General features: G+C 41.2%; 2 protein-coding genes across 2 annotated transcripts in view; one reads left to right on the forward strand and one right to left on the reverse strand.

Moving 5' to 3' along the window:
- ASXL3 (additional sex combs like 3, transcriptional regulator) overlaps positions 1 to 3,965 on the reverse strand; it is a 136,505-nt gene extending 132,540 nt beyond the window's left edge. Inside the window, exon 1 of the mRNA XM_023756401.1 lies at positions 3,885 to 3,965. Coding sequence (XP_023612169.1) covers positions 3,885 to 3,965 — 81 coding nt within the window. The remainder of the gene's footprint in view (positions 1 to 3,884) is intronic.
- Positions 3,966 to 9,166: 5,201 nt separating this feature from the next.
- The window catches only part of CCDC178 (coiled-coil domain containing 178), a 349,227-nt gene continuing 342,199 nt past the window's right edge, over positions 9,167 to 16,194 (forward strand). Inside the window, exons 1-2 of the mRNA XM_006091677.2 lie at positions 9,167 to 9,291; positions 14,877 to 15,018. Of these exons, the coding sequence (XP_006091739.2) occupies positions 9,167 to 9,291; positions 14,877 to 15,018 (267 nt within the window). The remainder of the gene's footprint in view (positions 9,292 to 14,876; positions 15,019 to 16,194) is intronic.

The raw sequence follows: 16,194 nt of genomic DNA on the forward strand, positions 1-16,194 counted from the left end.
TTCTATTGGTGAGGGTTTACCAGAAGGATCAGAATGCTGAAGAGTTACCAGGGCACTCAAAACCCAAAACTGCAAAGGCTCCCACATCTGTTCACAACAGCTCTGTGGCCTCCCCGACAATCAATGGCCGAAGTTCCACGAAGTCACGAGCAAACATTCTGTCCATCGGGTCTTCCAGTGAGTTACACACAGACAGGTAGCCCCACCCCACCCCCATTAGGGCCACTTTCCTGCTCGCTCCTTTCTATGTCCCAGGACATTTCCCCATTTTTCCCAGTCTGGATCAGTCCCTTCGTCATAGTTGGCAAGTGCTTTAAAGAATATAGACATCTGAGCGACAGTCGGGAGAAGGTATGGCAACAAGCATTCCATTAGGAAAGAAGAAAAACTGTCCTCACAGAGGAGGACTCCGAGCTGAACTAAAGACTGGGAAGGGGGGGGAGCTCAGGCAGAGCTGTAGAGGGAGGAGGACTCACGCATTGTGTAAACACCTTGCTTGAAAAAGGCGAGAAGGAAACTGCATGGTAGAGCCCAAGGGGAAGGTTAGATCACAACGGAGGGAGGGGAAGAAAGCGACATGAAAACAAACAAGCTGGCAGACTTGTTAACATGAGAACTGTAAGCAGAGAAGTGCACACTATGGATTATGAAAGGAGACGCTGTGGTCACGTGATGGGCATCACCCCACATGATGGGCGATGCTGAGGACACCAATGGGCTCTCATAAAAGATATGGGCCGAAGGTCAACAGACCTGTACAGACACACACAAGTAAGCAAGCGAGGAAGAGGGGCGGGGGGGGGGGGGGCACAGGATGGAAGAAGGAAGGGGTTAGAAGAGGAAGGAGAGGAAGGAGGAAAATTGAGCTGAACTGGGATGTCCAAAAGGCAAACTGGTTAAAACTAGAAAGGGCTGAAGAGGACAGAAACTCCAGGTTACTGGGCAACGTTGTAAGGGACATTGGGGTGCACTCGAAAGTGGGGTTACTCACGGTGGAGGACTCCCTGTTTCTCTTCCTGAGTGCAGGCCCCTCAGCACACCTGGCAGCGCCTCCCAGCAATTGAGAGAATCGGGAAGCCCTGTCCCCTGCTCTATGCCATCACATCCTACTCCACAAAGGAAGTGAAAGGGCCAAGAATGACATCACGCAGTGGGCGAGAGGCGGGGAGGCAACGACGGAGCCACGCAACATGCCAGAAGCCACCCTCAGGGCCTGTGAGACAGAGAAAGGGGGCAGAGCAGGAGGGGTGCCTGGGTGTGAGCACCCCTCACTGTGCTAGGCGTGTGAGCGTGGACAGGACACAAGAGAGAGAGGAACTGCCTTCACGGAACAAAACATCGATACCATCCAAATAACGGGACACATGGCAGAGACGTGAACCAGACTCGCGGGCAGCCACACTCAGACACCACGGTGGGGAGAGGTCACAGGCAGAGCGCAAGCCTAAACCCCCAGCCCCGACCTTAGATCCCCCCAATCTCCCGACTCGGAGGTGGTACAGTGTCACAGGTCCTGCAAAACGGTACTCTCTGGATTCTCCTTCATGACATTTCTCAAATACTAATATTTGCATATGTTTTCACGGTCAATTAATTCACATGTTCTTACAATTGTTTTCCATCTTGTACCCACTTCTGTAGAAAATGGGGCAAAGGATTCAATACAGCAGAGAAGGGAGTAGGAGTTTTAAGACTGTTTATCACAATAAGATGTTTCCAGAAATAGGTCTAAGGAATATTTCAGATCATCCAAACAGGTTCAAACTGGCTGAGGCAAAAATCATGTAATTGTGGCAAAAGAGGAAGTCCAATTTTAAAGTTTGCCATGGATAATTATTTAAAATAGTCTTGCTTTCTGAGAGTAAAAAGTAGAAAAATGCAAACTCGTGCCCATTTTATTGAAAGCAAAATGCACCCACAAGCCTGCAACCAAGAATATGCACCATGCCTAATATTTGTTCTCTTTCTAGTTTTTCTATTCATACACATTGTTTTTAATATAAATATAATTAAGTAAAATACATGTATATTAGCTGTCTCCATGTAATTTGAATTCTCCAAAATAGCATCATAATTAACACTTCTGAGAGTAGGCACTATTTTAAAAATTCAATTAGCAAACAGAAATACCCAAAGAATATATTGAATGTAACATTTTAAGACTATTATTGAGTCAAAGAATATGAATTCTGTTATGTCTCTGGACGCACAGCCAAATGTTTGCAGAAATATTTTAACAATTTATCCTCTCACCAAACAGAACTGAATGTACCCCTTTCACCACAAGTTGGCCAGTATGAAGCATTATCCTAGTAGGTCAAACAAGTGGTAATTTGTTGTTATTTTTATTAAACTTCTGTAAATACTAATGAGATAGAGACGTTTTCAAATGAATCTCATGTGGTATAGGATATGCCACTTGGGATATTTCTGTTTTTATTAATGGGGGAAAAGCTCTTTAAACAGTCAGAATGATATTCATTGTTTTGCATAGTAGTAGTATTTATTCCTTTTGTTGCTTATCTTTTGGATATTTTAGGGGGGTATGCAAGTTTTCCATTTTCAGGCTAACAATTCCATCAGATTTTTCCATTGTGACAGCTACAGCTCTTCTGCTTAGATTTTCCTCTTATCCAGAGAGCATGCAAATGTCCACCAATAGTTCTTTCAAGTATCCTTGAAAGCTTGTATTTTCTAACTCATCTGGGATTTCCCTTTCTGTACCAAGGTGAAGCACTAGCCTCCCATGCCTGCTGGTCAGTCAGGACCTCCCGCCACAGTGCTCGCTAAGCCTGGCATGATGAGTGAGGCATCCGCTCCCACCTACTAATGTGAGGGCAATGAATACCCTTTTGGATGTGAAACCCACATACCACATAGAAGGGCGGGGCCCATTACAGAAATGGCACAGAGCAGAGCGGTCCTTGTTGAGGGGGGGAGGGGGTGAGAGAACTCAGAGGACCCGCGCTTTCTCCAGCAGCTGAAGGAATTTCTGGGCGTTTTCAGGGTGAAATGCGCTGCAAACCACTGCACTTGGGCTGGCCCCGGACTCCTGCTCCGCTCCCCTGCTCTCTCAGCCCCCGCGGGCCAGCACCACCCCGTTTTCAATCGCTGTCATCGTCTCATTCATTTCACTCCCTGGCTAGGGCACTGCTCTCATTATTCCTTCTTAAATTTTTAATTATTCACGTCTTTATATTTCCAGATGAAATTCAGATTGGAATTAAATGAGACATCTAATTAAATTTTTAAGAAATTTACGCACATTGTTCCATGTATTTAAGTTTTATTCCACAAACCGTAATAAGCTTTTTATTGTTTTATATTTTCAATTGCAACTATGAATACACTTTTTTCACATAATATTCTCCCATTTTATGGCTAATCCATCCAGAAGCCATTGAGTGGTGATAATTATTATCTATATGAACAGCAAATTGAATTCTTAATAGTGCCAATAGTACAGGAGCCCGGAACCAGATTTTCTACAAGTCATGTGAATTCTGTCTCCTTCCCAGTAGCACTGTTTTCTCTTTCTGACATTATTTACTTTAGATTACAAAGGGATCTTTTCTAGTCGCTGTCAAAAAAAAATACAAAAAACTTTTGCTGAAAATTGAGCTGCTTTGTCATTTATTTCCTCAAAAACAGGCCCCCAAAGCCACAGAGCATCCTTAATAATGTCCACACTGGAATTAGCAGAGCCAGCGGGAGCTGCCAAGAGAAGACTGTAATTGGAAACCACTGCATGGATATCACTGTCTCTTCTCCACAAATCAAAGTCTGAAACAGTTCAATCTTCCCAGAAAAGGTCTTTTCTTTCTTTGCAAAACAAACCGTTTTCTGGTGTCAGAGCTGTGCTTGTGAGTCCACTTCCCTCTCACCCCTAGAATTGTGTCTTGCTCCTCATGCAGCCGCCTCAGGCCCCGAAGTCCTTTCAATTCCCAGCCACCTTCTTCCTTCATGGCTACCCCCCAGAGGTCTCCCACACAGCCTGGCTCTCTGTAAGGGGGGATTTCCATGGCTAGGGACGCAAATAAATACAACCCACTACCTTCCTAGCAAGGGACCCTCTTGTATTTTTTTTTCAGGAGCTGTGAAAAGATGTATAGAATTGGCAAATACACCAGTGGATTGATTCCACCTTCTTTATTTAGGTGACTGACTGTAGGAGAGCCCACCCCAAAAGCATCTCATTTCATGCAACCTGAGGCAAAACAGACTCATCTCAGAAACCGCCTCCCCCAGACATCTACATGCCCCCGTAGAAGGAGAAGAAGAAGGAAAAAAAAACTGCAGAAAAGGATAGTTCGAGTATCTCTAAGATAAATACATGAGACCACTGTTCATCTAATGGTTAAAATCATTATTTTTTTTTGGGGGGGGCCATAAATAAAATATTCTGAACTTATTTGATTGCAAAATAAAAAGGTGTCCACAATTTAAAATCGTGTCAATAATGTATGTTTAGATTGTGAAATCCCAAATGAGTATCAAACACCAGGCTCTCTCCCTTTCTTTAACAGCATTGTGCCTTCCCTGGACTCATACTGGCAGCTCATTAAAATATCTAACTGTGTAAGGTCTTGTCTCAGGGAAATGATTTGGGGATTACAAATTAACCATTATAGTGTGTGTGTGTGTGTGTGCGCGCGCGTCTACAATTACAGGGTGTTTTCACACAATTTGTATTATTTCATTTGCTTTCACACAGCATCTATTACAATTTCATACAATGATGTTATTTTACTTGACCTTTAAAACAACTTGATGAGACACATAGAAAAGAGAGAATCAACTCTGAGATGCGCCAAGTTGAAGTAATCGGTCCAAGGTCAAGAAACTAGTGAGTGGAAGGACGAGCCTCGCATTCATGATGATGTTGATGATGATAATGTTTACACATAATAAGCACAGCTATGCTGATTAGACAGCTCCTCTGTGCTAAGTCTCCATGGGATGTGCGTCTAGTACCACAGGTTCTTGGATTCATAGATTTAACATTCCTGTTTCCACCCCTCCTGAGAAACCACAAAGATCCATGTCATTTTGATGGAACATGAATTTGGATCCCAGTAGAATTCAGAGGAGGAAATAAATCATGTAAAAAGGGACAACCAGCACCTCGCCTAAAGCTCAATTAGGTTATTCTTGACTCTGAACCTATGTGATTACTAGGTAAGGGTTTCAAGATGATACTTAGCCAATTTTTCTATTCTACTTGCATGAATTTTTGTGGGGAAATTATATACCTTAGTAGTATTTGTGAATGTGTGATGTAAACGATACAGGAATTTTGTTATAAGAACCTTAAGGATAAGGCCGCCTTCACCCAGAAGAAAGCAGCTGTCAAGAAGGTAAAGGGCCTAGGACAGCGGTTCTCAACCTGTGGGTCGCGACCCCTTTGGGGGTCGAACGACCCTTTCACATTATAATTACATATTGTTTTTGTGATTAATCACTACGCTTTAATTATGTTCAATTTGTAACAATGAAATTGGGGGTCACCACAACATGAGGAACTGTATTAAAGGGTCGTGGCATTAGGAAGGTTGAGAACCACTGGCCTAGGAGGTCTGGCAGCCAGTAAGTGCCCAGTCTAGCCCATGTGACACTGCAGTTTGCTCTTCCTGAGAAGGTAAGTTGTTTTTGGTCATGCGCATGGGGGCTTACGGAACCTGAAGGCCTATAGTCAAAGGTATTATACACAATATCTACCTCATAATCCCAACTTCTGTAATCTCAGACTTAAGAACAATCAGATATTTTCTTTTTTTAAATAAATCCTTATTGTTGAAAGTATTACATAGGTCCTCTTTTTTTCTCCCATTGACTTTTATAGCCCCCCCCAGGCCGCCCCCCCCGCCTCCACCTCCCTATTGTCTGTGTCCTTGGGCTATGCATATATGCAGACAAGTTCTTTGCTTGATCTCTTCTCACCCACCCACCTACCCCCACCTTCCCTCTGAGGTTCGACAGTCTATTCTATGCTTCTATGTCTCTGGATCTATGTTGTTCATCAGTTTATTTTGTTCATTAGATTCCACATATGAGTGAGATCATGTGATACTTGTCTTTGACTGACTTATTTCACTTAGCATAATACTCTCCAGGTCCCTCCATGCTGTCTCAAAGGGTAAGAGATACTTCTTTTTCACTGCTGCATAGTATTCCATGGTGTAAATGGACCACAAGTTTTTTATCCATTCATCTACTGATGGGCACTTGGGCTGTTTCCAGATCTTAGCTATTATAAATTGTGCTGCTATGAACATAGGGGTGCATACATTCTTTCTGATTGGTGTTTCAGGTTTCTTAGGGTATATTCCTATTAGTGGGATCACTGGGTCAAATGGCAATTCCATATTTAATTTTTTGAAGAAACTCCATACTGTTTTCCATGGTGGCTGCACCAGTCCACATTCCCACCAGCTGTGTACTAGGGTTCCCTTTTCTCCACATCCTCGCCAGCACGTGTCATTTGTTGATTTACTGATGACAGTCATTCTGACAAGTTCACTGTCATTTTAATTTACATCTCTCTGAAGCGTTTTTTCATATGTCTCTTGGCCATCTCAGATATTTTTCTTGAACTCTCATATAATGGTTTGAACCATACTTTCCTTTGGTAGCAGCTGTCAAAACTGCCATTAATTACCATTATCTATTTAATGATATTTTCCCTGCTACACTGCAAACCTCATGAGATCAAGGACCCTGATCCTCATTCGTGTCTATAGCTCAGATTGTGACACTAAGCCAGTAGACTTCAGGAAAGACGGAGTAAAATTTGGAGATGCTTTGAGTTGCTCTATATTAGGAACTTTTATACAATAATAAAGATGGTTATGAGCTTTGGAGTCAGGGAGACCAGGAAATCCTTGCTCACCAGATGTCTGATCTTAGTTAGATACTCAACCTCCATGAACTTCAGCTTCTTCATTTCCTCATTTATAAAAATGTTGTGAGCACTGAGTGATATCATGACTGTAAAGCATGCATTATTCCCATATAACAAATGGCTATACAGCAATATGAGTTCATAATCACTAGCTAACACTGTACTATTAGCTGGGTGGGGGTAAAAAACAGCTCACATTGAGCACAGCCTGGGCCAGTGATGGCGAACCTATGACACGCGTGTCAGAGGTGACACACGAACTCATTTTTTTGGTTGATTTTTCTTTGTTAAATGGCATTTAAATATATAAAATAAAGATCAAAAATATAAGTCTTTGTTTTACTATGGTTGCAAAGATAAAAAAATTTCTATATGTGACACGGCACCAGAGTTAAGTTAGGGTTTTTCAAAATGCTGACACGCTGAGTTCAAAAGGTTCGCCATCACTGGCCTACGCAGATGAATCTTTTCAGTACAAAGAAGAGAGCTATCACACACACACGCACACACACACGCACACGGACATTGGGTGTGGTCTTGGAGATTTCCTGCATAAACGGCACCAGAGTTCTACGATCAGGCTGGCCCCACATCGCCATCATGGCCTGATCACCGCCAAACTTCTCCCACTGCAGACTCGCAGGTGGCCCTGCACCACTCTGCGCCCAGTCTCACCACCCAACAGTCTTTCTCTGCTAACGAGAGGGACTACACTAGACCATACGCGCTCTGTGAGAGGACCTGTCACCTGGGGGGAACAGCACACCACAGGGACACATTACCCGCCTGCACTCATCACAAATCAAGGGAAAATGCAGAGAATACCAACAGTAAAACTCCCTTCCAGCGATATGCACTTGAAGACAAGCTTCCAAGCAATGGTGATGGGGAGATTCAGAGCATGCCCCTCAGAAGGAAATTCTGTCTCACGGGAGCGTTGTTTTAGTTGCCCAGCTGCACAAAACCTGAGCACAGCTGGGGGTGGAGACCTGCCTCCCAGGCCTGGAACAGGTCAGAGAATGAGTGTTACCGGAATTTGCAAATAATACTGAGAACTGAACCCTAATTTCCTGGGCGACCTGGGCAACTTTACCTTTGGGAAGTTTCCAATCTTTTGAAACAGTTGATGTTCCTTTATAAACAGGAAGACAAAAAAACAACAGCAGAAAAAAAACAAAAACCCAGAAAGTGAGAGAAACCCAGAATTTCTAGTGTTAAAAAAAGTTTTAAAATATTACTAATTTAATAATAATACATATGAATCCAATTTTTAAAAGTAAAGCATCTCATTAATGAAAAAGAGATCCCGCTACCACAGAAATCTGCAGGCAGTCTACTCTATTCAGAACCTACTAATTGTTAAAAAGCTTGTTCTGCACACCAGGTAAAAAATTATGCCTTCCTATCATTTCCACTACAGTATGTAGTCCTAGTTTTTGCCACTGAACATGACAATTACTTAATACTAAATTCCAAGCCTTTTCCTAACATGTAGCTTAAAGCCAGGTAATTGTGTTACATACATTTACAAAATGGGGTCCAATAATTTATTTACGTGATATATTGTCACCTGCTTCAAAACGTCACCAGGCATAATCAGGGGCCAGGTCTCTCCTTTTTTTCCAGGTTCATGGCACTTCAGTTTCTGCCATCATTTCTCACGTAGAATAGCTTGCGGACACAACCTCCGGAATCATCTTTGGATATTCTTGAGTTTGCCAGTGTCACTTGTGAAACACGTGTTTAAGAATTATACCAATTAAAATAAATTAGCTAAATGCCACTAACATATCCTACATGTGGTGTGATCAAAACAGAATACAGTATCCTTCCCTTTTGCTAACCCCCCTACTACAGTAAGGCAGCCTAATGCGGCACTTCCTCTTTGTCAGCAGTCCTCACACTGTCAATCACTGTAACTTCCAGATCTTTAACATCTGCTTCCCAAATCACATGCATAATAACCCTGTGGTGTACTTTCCAAACGTGCCAGACATCAGTGCGTCTTTGTTTAATGCACCAATGTTTGTTTCAGTGGATTTTTGCAGCCTCTGAAATCTTATTGTCCCCAAATAGCTAATTACCCAGGGCGATAGCTGTACTTCGTGGAGCACACAAATTTGAAAAATACTTATGAGTTCAAAGGCATCTTTTCAGGTTCAGGTGATTTGTTCAAGCTTATAAAGTTCTTTTGGAATCATTTTTCTCCTCCCCAACTGTTCTGTTTCCTTTTTTTATGTCCTGATATCCACCTATCTGACCAGCATGACTGAAGTATTTCTCCAAGTTATTCACGACAGAGCTGACCAGGGAGATGGAGAACAAAGCAGCACACCTACGCGCAAGCCGCTGGCGTCTCCTCTCAGGCTGACACTGATCAGCGAACCAATGTATTTTGTCTATAGATGTTCAATCTGCCACAGATTCGTTTAATTGTATCATCACCCAGTTCACATGTGTCCATCACTTTTAAAGGAGTTTCATAATAGACTATGTCAGACTGGCTGAAATTCAGCTCCGACAGGAGCCTCCCCCTGATGTGCGAGACTCATAATCCTATCAAAAATAAATTAATTTAGTGTGACAGGAATTAACTTGGAGAATCCATATGCCTTCCAGGGATCACTAGTTCCATTTCTAAATGCTCACAGTCATCTATTTAATAATGCACTCTAGAATTTTACTGAGAGTTGACATAAAGTGAAATCACTAGTTGTGATTTTAAAAATGTTCTTTAAGCTCTTTTTTTTTAAATGTATTGACTTGAGAAAGAGAGAGAGAGAGAGAGAGAGAGAGAGAGAGAGAGAGAGAGAAAGAAACGTTTGATTTGTTGTTCCACTTACTGATGCATTCATTGGTTGATTCTTGCATGTGCCCTGACAGGGGAGTGAACCTGCGACCTCGGTGTATAGGGACCACGCTCTAACCAACTGAGCTACCCAGCCAGGCCTACCTCTTTAATAATAATAATACTAATAATAGCAGCAAACACACAACAGGTACTCTACATCATGCATCATTCTAACATGCATATACTCTTACTTAATCCCCAAAACAATGGTTTTATTGGGGCTTTCATTGCCCTCATTTTACAGATGACAGACGAGGTAACGAAGGAGCAGAGAAGTTAATTTAACTCTCCCGGAGTCACAGCTAGAAAGCGACAGAGCCCAGATTTGAACCCACGTGGCTCCATCCTTGGACAACCGCTCTCCGCTGTCTCTGATTTTCCCCAGGATTATCTGAGGAGCTCCTGGTCAGATCTGCAGACCCTCTCAGTGTCTGCTATTGAACTCACATTTCCTCATCTCTCAGCCCATCTAAACACCTCTACCTTGCTTTCCTTATCACATCCTGTTAAAAAAGCAATATCTGCACTAGTTTAAAAGAAAAAAAAACACACAACATAATATTTCAAAACTGAGAAGAAAGTTGCTGTGGCTGACTACTAATTTCATGGCAGCTAAAATGAATATTGCAAACATGAGTCAGTTAATACCCATTAACTGAATAAAAGAACATTAGGTTGTCAGGGCAGATAAAGGTCCTCCTAGTTCTAAACTAAGATAATGGTCTTATCTAGATATGCATATAAAGGCATTCGGTGATAATGAACGAGATCTTCAATGGGAGTTTCACACAAGCATGCACAGGACATATGTAAATTTTGTCGAAGATCCCCTCATAAAAATCTAAGTATAACATACACTCATAATTGGGAATAATTAGGTAAAATAATCCAAGTAGACAGTCTTCCCAACTTCAAATGTGATTACTAGATTATATACTCTAACAACTTGGAGTTTATATTTTACAACTATAGACAGATGTAATAACTATGAACACCAGACTTGCAGAGGGCAGAATACAATATTATAAAAATTTAGAAGCTAACGTACAATTTTGTCCATAGGTGGGAGACTAAACAATTTAGCCACATGAAAAATCCATGGGGAAAGCCAGCATTTCCCTCAGGACAACATTCTGAAGCAGCCATCAGAGGAGACCCCAGCTTTCCGTATTATGGGAATCCTCACAAGGTGCTCCTCTTAATAACAGCAGGTAGGACGTACAGACTTCTGGAAAGCATCTGCAATAGAAATAGGGGAGCCACTTTTATGATAATTTGACTTAGTTAACGTATTTCATTCTCACAATCACATATCAAAGTCGGTATTGTTTTTTTGTAGTTGGGGGAGCTGAAACACAAGTACATTAATTCATGTTCACCAAGAATAAGCAGAACTGGGGTTAAACCACGCCCTGGGAGTCTGAGCGTTTCGCCATCACAATATGGTGCCTTGTAACAAACAACACTACCTTCTGTAGAGGGTGATCAGCAGTACTATTAAAGTACAAAAGGCAGGCGGTCCGATTTGTTGAACATCTTTAGGTATTTTTCTTACAGAAATCCACAGCCCAACCTACATAGTCAATGAAGCGTTATTTGAAATAAAACAGTAAGACACGATCTAAGAGGCAGATGGTTAAATAAATGAAGGCACATACATACCATAAACTAATATAGGGCCATTACAAAGAAACTAGGTACTAATATGATGGTGTCCATGAAAAAGTAATTAGTAAGGATAAGCAGGTTGAAGAACAACATGTTTAGAAGAAGCATATATTCAAATGCATGTGTTGTACATGTATCATACCCATACCCACAACCCCTCCCCCAACACACACCCCATATAAAAATATTCAAACAGTGAACAACTGCTACCCTGGAGAGTGGTGGAAAAGCAAAAGTTGAAAAAGGAAATTTCATACTTTAAAAAATAGTTTTGTATTTAGAAGCATAAATTACTTTCATCATCTTTAAACTACATTAATACAATCTCTATATTATATAATACATATTATAATATATGCTCATTATAGATGTTATATAATATATGCTTATATTATATAATTTAAGCACATATTATATAATATTTAGTAACTAATTCAAAAATCTGTTTCAGAACAAAATAAAAATGAATACTCAAACCACAAAAGAAACAGATATATACCTTATACTCTAACGCACAGTGCAGAAAATAAGATATAGGTATATTGAATTTTTTCCAAGGCAAATATTACTCATCATTCAATCTGAGTCAGGAAAATTCTTCAGTGTTACTTTCACAGACTCGCCTGAAATGACACCGCGTCCAGATGTAGCTGCCAAAAGGAATTAGTTTCAAAATAGATCTTGAGATAATTGTAGAAAATGACTTTGTTACACGGAATTATTTGATTCTGACCACTTAAATGTTGAAGAATGACAAAGACAATGATGCTTGCTTTGTCACAGTTAATAACAGCCTTTTCTCCTGACTATAGTTAAACAACAGCATTACCTCCTCAATAATTCATTGATTTAACAAATATTTACCAAGTACATGCATCCACCAAAACGAAATACAATAAAGCCTGTTAACACCATCTCTGGAGACACTGATCCTCAGGTTTACAACCGGAGGGGAGGGTAGCAAACATCTAATTTACTTAGAAACAGATTTAAAATAAAAGAAAAGAGACTAGGCCATATGCCTTCTTTCATATTCATTCAAAATGCCCATTCCTTTTACATAACAATGACCTTTGCCTACCCTATTCCCAGGGGTGGTATTAGAATCAGATTCCACGCAGGAGTGATGCTCGTCATGTTTTGTGTTGATCTTTTTGGTCACTGCTTTATTTTCAGTACCCGGCACACTGTAGGCATTTAATAAAAACTTGCCTAATGAATGAAAACAAGACCAACAAAGGACAAAGGAAGGTTGATGTGTTGGTTTTTGTGAACTCCTTATTCTCTGTTTCTGAAAAAATACCCTTTCCTACTTTGATGTGAATGGGAGCTGTCATATTCCTATAGATCAGCGGTTCTCAACCTGTGGGTCGTGACCCCTTTGAGGGTTGAACGACCCTTTCACAGGGGTCGCCTAAGACCATAGGAAAACACATATATAATTACATATTGTTTTTGTGATTAATCACTATGCTTTAATTATGTTCAATTTGTAACAATGAAATTGGGGGTCACCACAACATGAGGAACTGTATTAAAGGGTCGCGGCATTAGGAAGGTTGAGAACCACTGCTATAAATCCTAAAGAGTTACCCACTAATGATGGGGTGGTGGGATGGCAGGGGGGCGGGTCCACAAGGAGGCAACCACTGATCTTCCCCAGGATACATTAGGCTAAAGCTCAAGAAAAATCTCTCACCCGGCCGGGTGTGGCTCAGAGGTTGAGCATCTACCTAGGAACCAAGAGGTCACCTGTTTGATTTTGGTTTTCCTGGTCAGGGCATATGCCCAGGCTTGATCCCTGGTACGGGGTGTGCAGTAGGCAGCCGATCAATGATTCTCTATCATCATTGATGTTTCTGTCGCTCTCCCTTCCTCTCTGAAATCAATAAAAACATATTTTTTTAAAAAAAAATAAAAATCTCATTGCTTTTTGGCAATAACCCCATGTGATGGGGCCCTGAGACTTGCTGGATGTCATGTTCCTAGCCATGAGGAAGAAGCCAGGTTCAGACAACCAGGCACCAGGCTTCTGTGCAGAGAGCAGCAGAGATGAGAGGATCCTGGACACATTCATTCCTCCTTCAGGGGTTACTGAGGACTTTTATTCACTGATTCTAGTTGATGTTTGTACCAGTCTTCCAACAAATTCTTTGTCTCACTAATTTGGTTAGAGTTGGATTTTAGTCTCTGTGCACGGCTGAATGTTCATGACCAATGTGATCCTTACACTAATTATTAAGCCCTCAGTTAATTCCTCTCACAGGATTTTAAAGAATTACAAAGTACATGATGTTTCGAATAATCTGATGTTAAATTTTGATTCCTTTAGAAGATGACTAGAAGAGTAGTTGTTGGTAGAACTTACTTTTTCATCATTGGCAAACTATATTCTTAATGAAATAAAATGTGGGAATGCACATTGGTAGCCTTTGGTCAAATATACACGTTGACCCATCCAGAGATAATAGTTAAAAAATTAAACAGTTATATAAAATTATTATATAAATAATTCTAGCAGTCAGAGGTCTTTACCTAGAACTGAAGCTTGATGAGTTAAGAATTTCTGAATCCCAGGCTTTAGAAAGAGGACTGGCATTATATATATATATGAATCAGGTATCTTAATATTTTAGCAATATGACTGGGAGATCTTCTATAGGTCAGATGCTTATAAGATATGTGCTTCCCTGTTTCTAATTGGAGTTGTGCGTGAAAATCTACCATAACTAAAAGAAAATAAAGAGAAAAGACAAACACACACAATCTACCATAACTGTTTATACTGAAAACCAAGTCAAAGATCTCCCACCAGGTTTACTACACTCAAATAGTTAGGATACCACGGAAGTATCTACCTCAAGATTTATGCTAAATGCATTCTTGGGGCAATTACTTTCATGTTCAACTTGATATACTACCCACCTTAGTATTAGCCAAGTTTTCTAACCCTCTCCAGCCTACCCCTTTCGGTCCTGTTTCTTGAAGTATGTGCTGGAGGAATGAAGGCCGTACTTATCAAGGCACAAAGCAAACAGAACTGGCTTCAATCAGCTGATATTTGTTGATATGAAATACGGGCTGAGTCTCTTTAAGGAGGCAATGGAGCAATAAAACTTACCTTTGCCAACAAAAGAGTCTTTATGAAAACAGACCGTCCCTATTGCTCTCTAGCTTTCCTCAGTCCTGACTTTACCAGCAGAGTTCCACATACAACCAGGCTGGGAGCTCATTACACCATAATGCTATGTTTACATGTCAGGATGAAGAAAAATGATTAGCTCTGATGTGATCCAAGTATCTATCCTTTGGAAAGAAATACAAGTAAGAGTTACCTATTAACCAACTCTAAATTAGCAGTTACATAAAGTCTCACTTATAGTGTTCCCAGAGGTTGCCATTCAGCATTATTCAATTATGCTTGAAGATAAATTGGGCCAGATGTTTTCCCTGTAGAGTCACTCAACTCCACGCAGTAGTCACCAGGACCACAAGGAATGGAATCCTCCCCATGAAAGCGAAATGTCGGAAAAGCTCTGAGAGTTCTGCTAACTACCTTGACATTCAGGTTTTAAGGAAAAACTACACCTGCCATCAGGTACAGAGAACATATAAGAGACATAAACGTTAGGATATTCTATAGGCATACTCACGCAAAGGGGATACAAACATAAAACATATCATCTCCATATTATTAGGAATTAAAAGATCATTTCTTTAATCTTTATTGTTGAAAGTATTACAGATGCCCCCTTCCCCCCCCCATTGACACCTTCTAGCTCACACACCCCCACTCTCCCCACCCCTGCCTTCACCACACTATTGTCTGTGTCCATGGGTTATACATCTATGCATACAAGTTCTCTGGTTAATCTGGGGAAGATCTCTCTTGTGACCCTAGTCATTCAGTGGTGACCTTACCTATAATAATTACAACTAAGTGCCTACACCTCCATATAACGGCCAAAAAATCTTGAACATAATTCACTGAAAATCAATGTCTCTTGCAGATAAATTATGTCATAATGAAAAATATAGCCCGGCTGGCGTGGTTCAGTGGTTGAGCTTCGACCTATGAACCAGGAGGTCACGGTTCGATTCCCATTCAGGGCACAGGCCCGGGTTGCTGGCTCAGTCCCCACTGTGAGGCGTGCGGAAGGCAGCCGACCAAGGAGTCTCTCTCATCGCTGATGTTTCTAGCTCTCTCTCCTTCTCCCTTCCTCTCTGAAATCAATAAAAATATATATAATCTAACATGTAAGGGATGGTGCATTAACAACTCCATCCCCATTTAAGCAAAAGATTGGTAGAACATTCTAGGAAGGACAGTTTTGGGTGTTTGCTTTAAGGCATGGAGCTGACATGGCTACATACCGGTGAGCTGAAGGACTGGACACACATTGTCCATCTGGATTAGGATGCATATGGTCAACACATTCCTTGTGGAATGAAAGTCTGTAGGCTTTCAAGACAAGTTTTCTTCATACCCCGCCCCCCCTTTTTCTACATGAAGCGCAGGGCTCAATGGGGGAGTCTGTGGACTATCAGGAGTTTCTGAACGCTGTATGTAGAGAAGAGTGGAAACTGGTGGGAAATGGCCTGAGGGTGACTTTGCTCTCAATGGAAGGGAGATGTAGACAGGAATCTCTGAGACAGACTGGGAAATATAACCCCTGATGGGGGTGTGCCTCTCTACCAGCACTCGCTAGGCAAGAGAGAGAAAGACAGACAGAGACAGACAGACAGGGAAGGAGGGAGGGACGGAGGGAGAGAG

The sequence above is a fragment of the Myotis lucifugus genome, unplaced genomic scaffold (assembly GCF_000147115.1).
Source record: "Myotis lucifugus unplaced genomic scaffold, Myoluc2.0 scaffold_93, whole genome shotgun sequence".
In the NCBI taxonomy this organism is placed as follows: Eukaryota; Metazoa; Chordata; class Mammalia; order Chiroptera; family Vespertilionidae; genus Myotis; species Myotis lucifugus.